This window comes from Abramis brama (genome assembly GCF_963993115.1).
Source record: "Abramis brama genome assembly, chromosome: 8".
Classification (NCBI taxonomy): domain Eukaryota; kingdom Metazoa; phylum Chordata; class Actinopteri; order Cypriniformes; family Leuciscidae; genus Abramis; species Abramis brama.
Genome location: NC_139970.1, coordinates 41491916 through 41509727, shown reverse-complemented (window position 1 = coordinate 41509727; position 17812 = coordinate 41491916). Strand labels below are relative to the sequence as shown.

Here is a 17812-nt window from a genome sequence, read left to right as displayed (position 1 = left end):
GTGAAGTATCCCTTTAAGTAAATTTCCTTGATATTTTGACATGTAAGAGGTCATTGTACTATAAAAAATACCCTGTAAGTTTCAGAACTGAAAACTTCCTTCTTTGTCCCAAAATGGCTTTTATTGAAAACCAAGCTTCCAAAATGACGGATTTTGTCTCAGTATGACATCATAGTGCAACAAAAGGCCGCCTCTGCAGAATCAGATCAACGCCCACTTCTACATCACTGCCTCTTAAGCCCCGCCCACTGATTCATGCAAAAACAGGATTTCTCCAAAAACCATAGAGATGTTAAACTATGTAACAAGATAAACACTTTCTGTAGCGTCTGCATTTCAACACTAATAAAATACAATACTACCTCACAAAAATGCATAAGGAATAAATATGAATAAAAGATGATTAATTTCCACGCTGTCGTAGACTGGAGTATTTTTGAAATTTTTTTTGGGGTATTTGAGGTGTAGGTTTGCTTTCTTCTGATTCAGAATCAGACTCTGGCTCAAACATGTATGGCTGAATTTCACCGGTTACCATTTTTTCAGCATCGTAAGTTTTCAAAACAATTCCACACGTGTAGCGCGGACGTTGAAAATTATTTTAATATGAAAAACTGTTACCCAACTTAGCAGTGCCCGTTTACTGTGTCAAAGAGAGGGTCAAAAAAGGATAGAAAATAGGATGATTTTTGATGTAAATATCTTGATTACATTACAAGTGGACCTCAAAGAACATTATATATATTTCATGTACTGTGGGTTCAATGCGATAGAACAAGCATCAAGAGGTGACTGTGCTGTGGAAATGCATTGTCTTTATTGTTTAGTGTCAGTCATGAATTATACAGCGTTTGCACCTTCTCACTCTCTTAAGCATGTGAATTTTTGCATTTCTCAAAGCTGTTCTGCATCTTCAGAAACATGAGACGGGTCTCTGAGCAGCTGCTCCATCGCTTGTCATCAGCATCAGTGTCAGTTTCTGATGCAGAGTTCAAGGAACATCTGCAAAATGGGCACAGATGAGCTTTTTGCCAAACATTTAGCATAGATTAGCCATTTAAAGAGCACATTAGCTCCGTATATCAAGACAGCACTGGCCAGACACATGCCTTGCGGGGAATTCATGCCTTTAGAAATTCATCACTCTATTTATTATTCAGGTTTGAAATGAATAATTAACACTTTGGTGGAGCATAAGAAGTTGAATATACCATTTGACAGCTCTATAACACTGCAGATCACAATGACAATAAACATGTGAAAAGAAGATTATGACATCAGATGATTGCAAAACTACTAATTTCATTGTGATGTTAAGTTTGATATATATATATAAATATATATGTATATGTAAACATATATATGGAGAGAGAGGGATTAATGATAGATAGATAGATAGATAGATAGATAGATAGATAGATAGATAGATAGATAGATAGATAGATAGATAGATAGATAGATTTAAATCGTTTTTGTATGTATATATATATATTTAATTTTTTTAATTTATTAATAAAAGGGAAAATAATAAGACTAATGCGTTTTTAGTTCAATATTGCAATATTATCTTCTTATCTGCTGCTGATCATTTGTAATGTTGTGTGTTGAATTTCTTAGATATGGTTCTGGACCAACAGGAAGTGGCTGGGCATCTTGAAGACGATGTCAGGAGGAAGGTCAGAGAGGCTCTTTTGAAGCAGCATCATCATCAGAACCAGAAGAAACTGGCCAATCGGATTCCCATCGTCCGCTCCTTCGCTGATATCGGCAAGAGGCAGTCCGAGTCCAACTGCACCGACAAAAACGGTATTCATTTGTCTGATTCTGCGGATGACACTCAAATGATACACACTACAGCTCAAAAGTTTGGGGTCAGATAATACGAAATGAGTGTGTTTCTTCAGCAAGGATACATTACATTGATCAAAAGTGACATTAAAGGTGGGGTATGTGATTTGCAAAACGGCCAGCAGATTTTGAAAATACACAACTCAAATGGTCCTACCTTCTTTCCTTTGACTCCACCCATTCAAAGAACATGAGGGGGATGGGGGGAGGGGGGTATGGTACGACCGTTTGATTGACGCACTTACTGTCCAATGATTCTAGGTGGTCTTGGAAATGATTGGCTGGAGTTTTTCTAGTCCTGCCCGTTCCACAGATGATTAAATTGCTTAATTTTCATTTCAGTGCTTCTAACTCAGTGGCTGTAAGTGGGTTAGGAATAGGATTTCAAGTGATTTTGAAAAATGGCCAAAAAAGAGAATTACATACCCCACCTTTAAACAGTGACAGATTTCTATTTCAAGTAAATGCTGTTCTTTTGAACTTTCTATTTGTCAAGAATACTGAAAAAAAAAATACATCAAAGTTTCCACTAAAAGCAGCACAACTTTTTTCAACATTGATGATAACAATAAATGTTTCTTGAGCAGCAAATCATCATATTAGAATGATTTCTGAAGGATCATGATGCTGAAAATAAATTTTTTGCATCACAGGAATAAATTACATTTTAAAACATATTACAATAGGAAACTATGCTAATTTAATAGTTATTAATAATAGTTTTTACTGTATTTTTGATCAAATAAATGCAGCCTTGGTAAGCATTTCAAAAGCATTAAAAAATCTTACCAGCCCCAAACTTTTTTAAACGATAGTGTATAACAATATGCAATGTTCAAACAACCTACAAATCTTCAAATGCAAAAACCCCAAAATACACACAATTTCTGTATTCTGTACACAAATGGAGAGATATTTTAGGCTATTTACTTGCATTTAATTCAGTAACTCTGGTGATTTGCTTAATTTGACTGTTTGTTGTCTCTGGTTTCATTAGAAATGTCAGATCCACCATCTCAGAGTTTCAGCGTCTGTGTTGTCGTGTGTGTGTGTGTGTGTGTGTGTGTGTGTCTGACAGGCGCTTCATCTCATCTCTTTAAGTCTTCTCTGTGGCGATCAGTTGTTTCAGATGGGAATGATGGGCAGGTCTCATCTTGTTCTCCATGTTGGCCTCTGTGCTGCTCGTCCAGTGTGTCCATCACTTCACCTCTCCCTCCTCCATCCTCCTCATCCACACACCCAAACAAGAACCCCACCGCCACCTTCAGCCCGGACCGAGAGGACGGCTTGGATCCAGGCAACTTTTAACTTCAGAGACTTTCCCTTCTGCTGTAGTGCTTCCTAAAACATAACATGTAAAGGTGGTTATCTCAGAGAATAGGTTGCACGTGGTAAAAAACGTCTTAAATGGTGGAGGACATGTGGAAAACGATGTGGCACACTTGATTATTGTCATTTGCAGTGTTTCGGGGGAGTGGGCGGCACAAAAGAGTTTTTTGGTGTGATTTGCTTGTTACGATTTTCTGGTGGAGATTTCTTTGCAGAATCATGGGGGATTTAGTTTTTCAACAGGAGTTTCGCTTTTAAACATGATTTTGCAAAAAATTAAGTTGAAATGCAGGCTGATGGCTTCAACGAAAGCAAATACCATCGATTAACAACCTCGCACCTGACATTAAGTGTGTCTCTGATGGTTTTTGTTATCATTCAAACCAATTCCCATATGGAGAAAATGAATAGGATTGTTGCATTCTATTGGGTGACAAAACAACATTTCCCATGATTCACTGTGCAACTCACAAGAAGGATAAAATGCGTTCCTTGTTGCACAAATGCTAAGAAAATCTTCAAAAAAGTATTCAAAACATCATAATTATATGATTGTAGTTGAGCAAGAGTTGAGCTACTTTTATGCGACTGGTAAAATATAGTTAATTTAGTAGCATTGCTTCTTTTAGTTGGTTGCGCCCAGGGCTAGACATTAACACCTGCCAAATGCGGGTGTACAGTATTTCAGCGGTGGCGTGTAACACAGTCACTCCTACAAGCCACTTCGGGGGGTTGAATTTTATATATATTAAATACATTTTTCAGTTGTAGTCTTTTAAAAGGCATCTGAAATAATTAACTAAGTGCAATATAGTGTTGTCAAAAGTATAGATTTTGATATATTCCAATACTCGTTTTCCACAGATACACGACACCAGCTGCTCTTTCTCACTCTTAAACAGCCGAATACACACAAAATAATGTCAAAACGCCGGTATTGGCAAGTATTCACGTAAACAGTCAGTTATGTTTTAAGTGAATTTAAACAGTTGAGAAAGAAAACGCATGTGTAATGGATCCGTGCGTCAAGTCTTAGAGCCCTTTCACACCTACCTTGTTTGGTCCGGATTTTCTGACTTTTCAGTCTGATCCGAATCAAAATTACAGGTGTGAAACCTCCCCCGGACCACGGTCCGGATCAAACAGACGAAATTTGGTCCGACGAAAAGAGGTAGTCTCGGTCCGGATCAAACTGAGCAAAGTTTTGGTTCGTTTCTAGTGTGAAAGCATTTTCTGTATGGTTCGGACTGGATCTATAATACCATAATAATAACAGTATAGTGGCAACGATATGCGTCTGTTCATTCATTCTTGTCAAAGTTACCTGCCGAATTGACAACATGCTAACGTCAGACGCACGTCCATTTACAAACCAATCAATGTCAAGATGCAGCCCACATACAGTACTGTGCAAAATTCTTCATGAAGAAACAGAAGAAACCTTCCTGCAAAGCTTCCTGAAAAACTATGAGTAAGTGTACCTGGACAAAAGCTGTTTTAAACGCAAAGGGTCGTTACACCATATATTGATTTGAATTAGTTAATAGAAGTTAAATCATAAATAAATTCAATTTGTGATTTTATTTTCGAAAGCATTCTCACTTTACAGCATTTTAACACGAGTGCCAGTGCTTTTCACAGAACTGTAGCTTTGCAGGAAGGTTTCTTCAAGCGTCTCGGAGACGTTCCCGCAGTTCTTCTGGATTTAGTCTGTCTCAGTTTCTTCTGTTTCTTCATGTAATCACAGACGGACTCGATGATGGTGAGATCAGATCATCCCGGCTGTTGTCAGACTCCTTGTGCATACACACATCTCACTGGATTATTACAATTAATGGCAAAAAGAATGTTTGGAAATGTAAACTGATATTTCCTACTGACACACTACAGCAAAAGATAGAAATAACTGACTTAAAACCATTTTTTTGGGGGGGGGGGTATTAACATGCCTAAGGCTTTTGCACAGTACTGTAGATGATGATGTCAGGACGCAAGTACGTCATGTAAAGTTCTTTAGTGCGCTCGCATAATTGCAATGAGAAACCAAACCAAAACTAACCGAATATATACAATGTATCAAAACATGAACTTTGGTTCGGACCTTGGTGCGGACTCTCAGGTGTGAAAACGCCCTTAAAGTGACAGCAGCTTAATATACCTGATGCCAAATTATGAGATAATATAAAAAAATATCTGTATGGCAGTTTTTCCCCATGGTATCGATGTCAAAATTGTGGCCAGAGAAAATGCAAAGTGCCTTGTAACTTTAGAAAACCACTATTCACAGTGGCTGGTGAGCAAACAAAACTGATGCCCAACACAGTAAGTGTGAATTTAGTATTGTACAATTCATACCAGTAGATAAGCAGTGTTTTTGCAGATAAATGACTGTGAGGAAGGTGAAGGCTATTCTGAATATTCATCACCTTTATACAGGGCTTATGTTTAGGAAGTTTGCCAGCTTCCCACACGCTAACGCTAACACATGAAGTGCACCAGACCCCTCTGTTCTCCTCTGTTCGCATCATTAATACTCTAATTCATGCAGCGCTGAGCCTGAGCATTAAAACAGCAGCGAGCATGACTAATAAACACAAATCTGTTCATGCCATGTAGCGATGCTCTCTTAACCGAGGGGTTTGGTGCGTCTTCATGCGCTGAACGCTGTAGAGATGTTTCGCTTGCTTTCACTGCCTTTAGAGTAGAGCTCAATTGATTTGTTCATCGAGTTTGGATAAAGCGATGAATGTTAGTGATTTATTTACATCCATTTTTGAAGGCTGCTGTAGTGAGCATACTAGTTAAATCATCTCTCGGCTCATTATGTCTCACTTTATGGATGTTTCATTCAATTTTGATGGTTAACACGTCTGAGATCATAACAGATCTTCATTAAAAATCATTTTCCCTCCTATCAATTCATAAACTTCATTACGGTTTGCTACATTATACAGCCGATGCTTATGCTGCGTTCCATTCATCGGTTGATTTGCACTGATTAGCATTGGCATTGTATTGATTGATTAGTAGCTTATGTGTCTGCAGGTCAGATGATTTTACCCCCGTCTCAACCCATGAGCACAGAGGGCAAGAATGACGTGAGCCGTGAAAACAGTGCTGTGGACTTCAGCAAGGTAATGACGAAGAATGGTTTGCCAAATATAACTATTTCAATAAAATACACTAGTCAGTAAGATTTTATTTTTTTAAAGAAATTAAAACTTTTATTCAGCAAGGATTCAATAAATTGATCAAAAGTGACAGTAAAAAAAAACTGTTCTTTTGAACTTTCTGTTCATCAAACAATCGTAAATATCAGTTTCCACACAAATATGAAGCAGCACAATCATATTAGAATGATTTCTGAAGGATCATCGGTTTCACTTTATTTTGATGGTCCCTTTAACACATTCTGTTGTCTAGAAGTAACATTGCACCTACATGTCTACTAACTCGCATTAGAGTGTTAGTAGAGTATTAGTAGACTGGTAGGGTTAGGGACAGGGTTAGAATAAGTTGACATGTAGTTGCAAAGTTACTTATAGTCAATAGAGTGTCTCTTGGAGGACCATCACAATAAAGAGTTATCAGATATTAAGCAGACAGTACACTAATACTCTAATGAGAGTTAGTTGACATGTAGTTGCAAAGTTACTTATAGTCAACAGAATGTTCAAAAGGGACCATCAAAATAAAGTGTTGCCGGATCATCAGCTTTGATCACAGGAATAAATTACATTTTAAAATATATTCAAATGGAAAACAGTTATTTTAAATTGTAACATTTCAAAATATTGCTGTTTTTACTGAATATTATGGTGAATGAATGCAGCCTTGGTGAACATAAGAGACATTAAAAAACCTTTCCGACCTCGAACTTTTGAATGTTATAGTGCATAACTAGATGTGTTGCATAATTTTTTAATGTACAAAACAAAACGTAAAAGTACAGATTTTCTAAAACATACATTTATTTTAATACATTTAAATGTATGTTTACCATAAACATACATTTATGGTAATTCTTACTTTTTCTTCCCCCAAACACAAATTTTACTATATTGTATAGTGAAATTACACAATGTCCTGGTAAATCTATTAACTCTTTCCTTGATGAAATTTTCCGGCTTTCAGTGTTTCCACTGTTATATGGTAGGGGGCGCTATCACGTATCTTCTGAAAGACTATGGATCAAATTCAAAACACAGGCAAAAAAGAAGCAAAAACCAGTTATAAAAGCATTACTTGTGCACGTTTTAGTCTTAGAAGAAAACATGATTTTCTCATCTTTTTATTCAAAATGATACATTTTTATTAAACTTACCCACATACAAGTGTTGATAAAAAAGAATGCTTGATGCTAGAATAAAACGTTGTTGTTTGATTAAAAGCAGAGGCTCTGTTCTTTCTGTTGATATATTGCATGTTCAGATATAAAAAAATATATATATTCTGGGGGCCATGACATTTTTGTGAAAATGATCAAAAACGCTGGCTGGTTACGTTTTTTTAAAAACACTGACAGGGAAAGAGTTAATATTATTTTTTCATCGTATATGGTGGAGTAAATTCAATTTTCTGTTAAAACAACTAAAATTTGTACAGAATGTAAAATGTCTTACAGTTCAGTACATAGACGTCTTTTCTCTGTTCTAGGAAAGGGATTATGGTTTAAACACATTGTGGCTGAAGCCCTCTTTACCTGACATTAAACTGTTCCGTTTCTTGCATTAAGTGGGTATTATGGTTGTGATTTCATGAACAGACGAACAGACGTGCTGTCTGGGATCACAAAGAGTCATGATAAAATACTGTAATAAAATAACATTATGAAATCTTACACAACACATGACCTTTTGCATTATGTTAGTATACATAATCTCTTTGGCTGTGAAAAAACTTTGACCCTAAACCAGTCTAAGAACACATTTCCGTAGTAACCTAAATTCTACAAAAAGCTTTATATATGTGCGCACGCACGGGATTTGTTTTTTCCGTGCTTTTTAATATTCCATGTCAAGATTTGAAGATCAAATCTCAGAATCCTGGATATGAATGGGTTGCAGAATTATGGTGGCTTGACAAAACCAGTATACTAGTAGAAAAACGGGTTAAGATTTTTATTACAACCAGTGATATTTTAGTATAATTGATATACTATTATAATTTTTGTTGATATTTTGAATTAGATTTTTTTATTTAAATTAATAGATATATATATATTTTTGTATCTATAGTAACTGAACAAACTTTTTCTTTTCCCATAGTTTTCTCACTATTAAACTTTTAAAGTCTCTTTAAAGTGTCCAATTATTTAAACAGCCTAAGGCCTGTATGACAAACCTGTTCAAAACATCCTTTGTTTTCAATATGCATGTGTATTTCTCACCTGGTGACTCCTGCATAATAATGTGTGTGTAGATAGACCTGCACTTCATGAAGAAGATCCCTGCAGGTGCAGAGGCCTCGAATATCTTGGTTGGAGAGCTGGAGTTTCTGGACAGGCCTGTCGTGGCGTTTGTCCGCCTCTCTCCTGCCGTACTGCTCAACGGCCTGGCAGAAGTTCCCATTACCACCAGGTGAACACCATGGGCCCTATCATACACACGGTGCAATACAGCGCCAGGTGTGACGCAAGTGTTTTTTGCTAGTTTCAGCCCGACGCAGTTATCATTTTCACGTCCTGCGCCACGTTGTTTAAATGCATTTGCGCCAATTTGTTCGCCCATGGGCTGCTGGTCTGAGGACGAAGTGTGTTCTAGCGTATTGTTGGCGCGTTACTATTTTGAGGAACTGAAATAAACTGAGCCATTGACCAACTGAAACCTGGTCTAAAGTCAATGGCGCAGTATTTTTTTTTGTTATTTAAAGAGAGCGTTAGTAATGTGCGCCAATAGGCGGGTCCACAACGCACGTACACTCTGCTTATTACACACACAGGGATGCACAGCAGCACACAAACATGCCAAATATTAAAAATAAAAGAATTACAATGTAAAAGATTATTATTGTGTTCATAAAGATATGGTGGAATCCGGCTTGAATCGCGTTCAGTCTTTCCACTATCAAATACCGTCATGTAAATAGCGAATCCGCCATGGCGTGAGCGCAACTGGCTTTTAAAGGGAATGGGAGATGAGACTCTGATTGCTTTTTTTGCACATAAAACTCATTACTCATTAAGAGAATAGGGACAACCCTTTTAGACCATGCGCCGGGAGCGTCGACCATTCGTTAAACTAGCAAAAGTGGATTCAGACACTAAGTGAACTTGCGCCGTGCGCTTTAGACCATAGGCTTACATCGTTAAAATAGGGCCCCAAGTTTGCTTTGTGAAACTCAACATAAGAACACCAGTTACACTGCTGTTTTGTGCTTGATCTGTCAGATTCCTGTTCATCCTGCTGGGGCCTCTGGGTAAAGGCCCACAATATCACGAGATTGGCAGATCAATTGCGACCTTGATGACAGATGAGGTAAGAGAGCATGGTATTGTTTTACAGAGATACTGCTTTTAACAAGGGACTGTTTGTGTTCACTTTGTATATTTGATCCAGATGCATTTTAGAATATTTCAAAATGAAATATAAATTCTGATTGGATGAGCTGCATTTGAAGCCTCTGTAAAAACAGTTTTTTTGCAGTTTTTAAAAATTCTATCATTCCGATTTCTGTAATTTAATCAAACACAAATTTTAGAGTTTTTAGAGTTAATCAGATCTATCAAAAATTAAGTCACTTTCCTGGAAGATGATGTCATTCAGGAATTGGCTTTTGTTGGTTTTACAAAAGACTAACAGGATGAAAAGGGGAAAACCTACAAAATGTAAAATTACTTAAAATGTACTTGTTTACTGAATGGTGATTAAAAGAAAACAAACTAATGTGATTTAAAAAAATGTTTTAAGTGTTTGATATTGCTTATTTGTGTTTGCGCTCTGGAGCGCGTCAAAGTGTTTCTATTTATTTAATGAAGCAATGAAGCCAATCACAGATATATCTGTTGATCTCTTGAACGCAGTGGCCAATCAGAGACATTTAAGTTAGTCAGAATCCACTCACCGCTCAAAACGCCAGAGTTTTTGTTCAGTTCAGAGTTCTGCTCTCTCGCGAATACTATAACAAATGAAGTGTAGACACGATGTAAATAAGATATTAATAAAGAGCTTTTTAGTGATTATAAATGGAGCGATACGATAACAAAGCTGACATCAACAACAACAACAAACTTATAGTTGACAACATGTTATATTGGACTAATTTAAACACTGCCTGCATCATGACGTGATTAATACATCACCATAACGCACTAATAATGCATGACAGCTCAGTTACTCAGTTTTGCCATTAGCTTTCGCCACTTAAACTGTGCTTCGGAAAAAATGAGTGAAATCACAAGTTAACGACTCTTCATGGCAGACACTGATGTTTGTGTTCTATTCTGAAATTGCTTTTCCATTGGCAGCACTAACACTTTGGGCCGTTTTTGCTTGATTTAAACTGCAAGTAAAGTACAGTGTTTAAAAAAATAAAATAAAAATTAAGCTTCTGTAATGTTGTTTTGTTTATTTCAGTTATGTTGCTGCTTGCTTTTACTTTACCAAAAAGTTTCTTTCTTTTAAAAGAGACCATAGGACTGTAGTCTAAAGCATTCATGTAAAGTGTAAGAATGTCATTTTCCAGTGTGTGCTCAAAAATGGCAAGGTAAGAGGCAAGAATGGCAAGGTACATTTTTGTTAATTTGTAGTTTGTTTAATTCTTGTGTGATTCTTTTTTTCTAGATTTGTTAGTTGTTTTATTATCAGCATTTATTTACTTCATATATGTGTTAATGTTTTCACTATTCTTGTTATAGTAAATTGCAGTTCATATGAAAGATAAGCATTCGCAGTAATTAGAATATATATATATTTTTTTTTATTATGGCCGCTATTTAAATCTCACCTAGGCCACTAACAGAGCCTGGGTCGACCCTGATTTTAAAATGCATGATGGAAACATTAAAATGTACCCATTAATATTAATAAATGTAAATCATGAATGTTGGTGTTTTTTATCATATCACTGTTGCTGTGCTTTGCATTGTATCCAGAACACCCCTACAAATTCACTACCTTGAGTGGATTATTATCGCTTTAATAAAGCGGGTTTCATGCAGACTGAAGTGTCTCGCAGAGAGGACAGGAAACTCCTGAGGTCTTTCACAGCTCAGCAGATTCTCTCTCACTTAGTCTTTGAGGTGCAGAGGAGACTTACAGAGCGGCCCTAATAACATGCAAATGACTGCTAATTAGACAGAAAACCACCCTTCGTGCCAAGCTGCTGGTTGATGTTGCTAAGGCAACATCTTAAGACATTATTAAAGAGCATGATAATGTGAAAATTTACTTTTTTCTAGGCTTCCTGTATATATTAGTCTTAAAGAAATGGTTTATAATTTATTCACCCTCGTTTTGTTTCAGATCCTCATTGTTGTTTTTTTCCTTTTTTAAGGAAACAAATGGAAAAACTAGGGAGAACTTTCAAAATGCAAAGAATGTGGATGTGTTTTATACTGCCAAGCTCTAAAATTAATAAAAATGTATCAAAAAAACTTTACTTTATTGTCCTTTTTGGAGCTTGATAAAACCTCCGTTGTTCTTTCGAACTCTAATATACAATCTCATTTTGTGTTTCACTAAATGATGAAAATCTTTTAGATTTTTGTACAAACTATTCCTTTAATTCAGATAATTGTTTCTTCTTTCATCACATCTTATTCATATTTTTTTTATCAAGAATGTTGTTTTTTGTTGTTGCAGGTTTTCCATGATGTGGCCTATAAAGCTAAAGACCGCAATGATCTGATTGCTGGAATTGACGAATTTCTTGACCAAGTTACTGTTCTGCCACCAGGAGAATGGGACCCTTCCATCAGGATAGAGCCGCCAAAAAACGTCCCGTCCCAGGTCAGTGAAACAAGATTACAGACAGGAACTATAAATCTGATAAACTTACAGTACGACAACACTCAGCTGATGTAGGATTGAAGTTTTGTACTAGCCAAAAGTCTGGAAACACTTTACTAAATTTATGTTGCTCACAGTCTTAAAAGGCATTTGATCTAAAGACTAATGCTTAAATGCTTCAGATGAGTTTTTGTGCATAAATATGCATTTCTGAACCAAATTAAACATTTAATTGCATTGAAAGGGATGAGTTGCAGTTCATAGTGAAGGTACGTCCTTATTCCTTATTTACTAGTTTAAAAGCACCCCATGATGCACCTCATGAATATCTAGAGTGAGCAGAGCTGGAACCAAGACAAAGAAAAAAGAGCCCATATTATGCCATTTTTCAAAGTCTTGATTTTGTTTTTGGGCTCTACTAGAACAGGGTTTCGTCCATAAATGTTCAAAAAACATTCATTTTTCCATATTTGACATTGTTGCAGCTCGTCTCTTCCCAGTCTGTCAGTAACGCTCTGTTTAGTTCCTGTCTCTATGAAGCCCCTCCTTCTGAAAAGCACACTGTGCTCTGATTGGTCGGCTGGAGCAGTGCGTTATGATTGGTCAAGCGCTTTGAGCGTGTTTGGGAAATGTCCCGCCCCTTTCCATAACCGCCAGTTTCAACACACTACTAACTAACTCAACCAGGCCCCGCCCCTTTATTCTGCATATTAATTATTTAAATGAGGAATATTGTGATGGGTTTTTTCCCGGAAGAAAACTCAAGACTACAATGGGAGTTGAAACAGTGACACTGATATATAGCTTTTCATGCTCAAACAGCAACATTACACACTAAAGAAAAATGAACATGGAAAAAAGCATAAAAGTATATTTCTCTTTAAATATACAAGAGTTTGTGTCACTACATCATTCCCAGACTTCCATTGTGTTATTTTAGAGTTTTCATCACCTTTAATAATTAGGTGTTTTCAAATCTTTGGCTGGTAATGTAGTTATACATAGATATTATTTTAGCTACCGTATTTTCCGGACTATAAGTCGCTCCGGAGTATAAGTCGCATCAGCCAAAAAATGCGTCATGAAGAGGAAAAAAACATATATAAGTCGCACTGGACTATAAGTCGCATTTATTTAGAAATTTATTTCACAAAATCCAAGACCAAGAACAGACATTTAATCTGGAAAGGCAAGTTATTCAACTACACAGTAGCACACAGAACAACAGGCTGAGTAGGTGTCCGGTGTGTTAACACAACACACTAACAGTTATTCAGCTACACAATAGCATAAAGAACATATACCTGGGAGGCTGAATAGGCTAAATTAACATAAGCCAGTGAGTCCAACAAGCAAGTTACCAGTAAAAAAGTTACCAGTGAAAAAAAGTGCGACTTATAGTCCGGAAAATACGGTAATATTGAATGAAAAACTGTTCTGTTAAGTAAAATCAAGTGTGTTATCTGCCATATGTGTATGTACAGTAAGTCGTGTGATGTAATGCACAATATTTATAAAGCACACAGCTGGCTATGTCTCCATCTCGTTATAAAGATTAAAACGGAGCGTTTACTGTAGAATCTCGATCTAGAAATATTGAAGAGAGGATTAACTGTAGCACTGCACTGTAAAACAAAAGAGCGAAAATAGACCCTTTTTCTTCAGTGCATTTAAGTGATGTAAGCACAGAACAACACACTGACATTAATCTGAGGATTAATGAGCATATTCACCTCAATTATATTATATATTATATTAATTCACATAAGCCAGCTAACACGGGTTCGAAAAAAGAGGCGAGAGTCTCCACAAAATCCGAACGCAAGTGGTCACGGAAGACGCATGATAATACCAGGTGTAACGGTAACAAAAACAAATTGATCTGATTGGTCATCTAGATCAGTGTGTTGTGATTGGTAAAGTCCTTTGAACGTGTTTGGGAAATGTCTCACTCCTTACCATAACCATGTATTTCAACAAACTTCTAACTCAACTCAACCAGGTTCCGCCCCTTTATTTTGTGTTTGCCTTTGGCGGAAATTATTTAAATGAGGAACATTGTGAAAACGCATCTTAATACCAGCTGGAAACAGGCTTTCTCTCTCACTCGCTCGATTTTCTGGATATTGTATATATTTTGCAGCTATTAATATGCGGGATGTTCACATTATTCACAAAATTGTTTGTTTGGGTGTTGATTTTCAACAGCATTTCTCAGAAATTGCTTACTGCACCTTTAAGCCGTTCAGGCTTAATTAATTGCAAGTCTATCAACTATATATCCAATAATTTGGTGAATTGGTATGTTTCGTCAGGGCGTGAAGAAATATAGAGCTGAGTATCATCAGCGTAACAGTGAAAACTAAAGCCATGCTTCCTAATGATATCTCCCAAGGGTAGCATGTACAGGGTGAAAAGCAACGGTCCTAGTACTGAGCCTTGCGGTACTCCATACTGAACTTGCGATCGATATGATACCTCTTCATTTACTGATACAAATTGGATTGCAGTAGTTCAACACTTCTGATTACAGATTTAGAACAAACACTAACCTGGGCTGCGTTTCTCAAAAGCATCTTAAGCCTAAGTAGATTGTGGAACCATTGGCACCAATGGTCTCTACGATCAACTTGGCTCACGATGCTTTTGAGAATATTTGAGGAATATCTCTGCAATCTCTTTCAACATCTCTAAGTCCTGTCAGAACTCCTCTCACAGTTTAATGCTAAGAGTTCTGCTGTATCCCTCTATCGTCTCTGTGTTTGATATGACAGGAGAAGAGAAAGATCCCTGCAGTGCCTAATGGAGAGCTGGCAGAGACAGAGGAACACGGTGGACATGGAGGCCCTGAGCTGCAGCGCACCGGGAGGTCAGTCTGGAGTGTGTGTGTGTGTGTGTGTAGACACATCAGAATCACGTTAGTGTGTGTGAAAGCCGTCGAAAATATAGATCTCTTTAGGGTTGTGCCGATAGACGATAGTATCGTGTATCGACAATAGACAGAGATATCGCCGATGGCAGATGCCTTTGCCGATATCAATACGATAATTGGCTCGTTTTTCCATTAATGTATTAAATCATTATTATTATTATGAAGCTAGTATAGTTATTAAATTAATTAGGAACTACAATTATATTTGCCTTGCCTAAATTCATAACGACATCACCACATAACCACACTTGCGCCATATCACGCGCGTATGAGGACTCCTCAAAGAAAATGTTTTTAAAACAGACAAAACAAAAACTACATCCCACAACGAAATTTCATTGCAAGGTGATCCATTCACAAATTGTCAAGAGTGCTTTAACAGACGCATAATTTTTATACAGAGCCTATGAAGACGCGGCATCGTTGTTCGTCAGTATTTTGTTTCCATAGCACATTAACAAAATATTTAATGACACGAATAACACTAAACACAATACAATTACAAAATATTAATTATAATAATAATATCAATAAAATTATATAGGCCGCCTAGGCCTAATAGAAGTCTTTAGTTCACGAAGCATCTGTGAAACTCTGCCATCTGTGAAAATCACAAGCAACTTCAAACTTGTTTAACAAGAAATATTCTTCTCATTTTTTCGCTGTCAATAATGTAAGTCCACAAGAGAAATATTCAGCCAGTAAATTAAGATAGTTGCTGTAGCCTACCGTTATCCACCGTCGACTCTGAGAGAACGTGCTGTTAATGCAGCGAAAGCTCAGTCCGTTTCTGCTTTCGTTTTCAGGGATTGAGCGCGTTTACATGCACGTTATTAACTCGATTATGCTGAATAAACTGACAATGCATGTGGTCATGTAAACGGATTAACCCGTTTTCCTTTATCAGAGTCAAGTCATAAGTTTAAGTCGGCGTATAACCGATCGACTTTTAGATTTTTGCCTCTGATTTCTCCTGGCATTTAAAACACCTGCGTTATTGAAGTGCGGTGCGCATGTGAAGTGCATCCAGACAGAGAGAGCACTGGTAGGAGGACATATATCGCAGACTCCGACTCTTTCTTGAATCAAGAAATTAAAACGTGTTCACATCTCGTCAAACAGTCAAAATGCTGCAGATCTGTAACGGCATGAGAGGATAATGTGTGTCCGTAAATTCCCCGCTGACATGTTGAAATACTCCGAGTCAGATACAAGAATGATTAGGATCTTTTTTTTACCTCACTATACCAGGAAATAACCTGATTTAGCCTATTAATAAACACTCCACCTTTGCTAGCAAAATAGAAAAAAGATTCTCATTTAAAACGAAGTAATAAAACAAGCAAATTGATGAGTAAATAAGCAAGTTAATAATCAAATAAGTAAGCCCCGCCCCCTCACGATAATATCGTGTATCGCCGATCTCACAGGCTGACGATAGGACGATATGAAAATGGAGCATATCGCGCAACCCTAGATCTCTTTAATATCTCCTGAAAGAATGGAGATGTTTGCAGAAGTGTCCTGCTTTTTTTGTCTATCTTTCAGAAGAGATGTTAATGTAATCTTGCACTGCACTGACATGTAATCGGATGAGAACAAAACTTGAACTGTATTAAGCTGGATAATGACCATATTGTCTTCTTCTAAAGAGGTTTTCCCCACTGTTCTTGCAGTTGACAATAGCAGTCTCTCCTTAGGTGTGGTCCCTGCAAATTTTAAACATGCAGTAGTGCAACCTCTGATTAAAAAACCTGGTCTGGATCCTGCAGACCTCTCGAATTTTAGGCCTATCACCAAACCAAAAATTCTTGAAAAGATAGTCTTGCAGTCAATTAATGCCATTTTTGAAAGACCACAATATTCTCTAAGTTTCCCAGTCCGGTTTTAAAACTCTACATGGCATCTTTTAAAAGTTTTTAATGATATATTTTTAGCTACTGACTCTGGTGATTGTGTTATTCTTGTGCTTCTTGATTTAATTGCTGATTAAATCAAGATCACTCGTTTAGAGCGGTGGGTGGACCTCATAGCACTAGAATGGTTCAAGTCCTACTTGAAAGGTCGGACTTTCTGTGTCAGCCATGGTGACTCTGAGTCCTCCTCTTCTCCTCTCTCTTGTGTTGTCCCTCAGGGTTCAGTTTTTAGGCCCTCTTCTCTTTTCTCTTTATTTGCTCCCGCTTGGTTCAATAATCAGGAAGCACAGCATGTCATTCCACTGTTACGCGGACGATAGCCAGATTTATGTGCCTCTTAAAAAGAATAACACTGTTAGACCGCTACTCGAGTGTCTTGAAGATATAAAGGCCTGGATGGCTCTTAACTTTTTAAGTTTCAATGCACAAAAGACAGAAGTGATGTTTTTTGTTGGCACCAATGCGACACCTCCTGCTGATTTGGGTGCCTTGGCCCAGTACTCCAAGCCAACCATCACTAATCTAGGGGTTCAAATTGATTCTGACCTTAAGCTCGACAGTCAAGTCAGGGCAGTTGTTAAATCAAGCTTTTTTCAATTGAGGCAGCTGGCCAAAACAAAGCCATATCTTCCGAGGCAACATTTTGAGACAGTAATCCACGCCTTTGTTACCACTCGGTTATGCACTGTATGTGGGGGTTTGTGGGTCTTCTGTAGCCCGTCTCCTGATGGTACAAAACGCTGCAGCGTGACTTTTAACTGGAACACGTAAACACGAGCACATTTCGCCCATGTTAGCCTCACTTCACTGCTGCCCATACATTTTAGGATCTAATTTAA

At 37.3% G+C, this 17812-nt stretch overlaps 1 protein-coding gene across 3 annotated transcripts in view; it reads left to right on the top strand.

Annotated features, from left to right (window-relative positions):
* slc4a10b (solute carrier family 4 member 10b) overlaps positions 1–17812 on the top strand; it is an 81081-nt gene that overhangs the window by 39830 nt on the left and 23439 nt on the right. For all 3 annotated transcript variants that reach the window (XM_084121361.1, XM_084121363.1, XM_084121362.1), the window contains 6 exons: positions 1618–1806; positions 6223–6311; positions 8599–8756; positions 9566–9653; positions 11979–12125; positions 14900–14994. In XM_084121361.1, coding sequence (XP_083977487.1) covers positions 1618–1806; positions 6223–6311; positions 8599–8756; positions 9566–9653; positions 11979–12125; positions 14900–14994 — 766 coding nt within the window. The remainder of the gene's footprint in view (positions 1–1617; positions 1807–6222; positions 6312–8598; positions 8757–9565; positions 9654–11978; positions 12126–14899; positions 14995–17812) is intronic.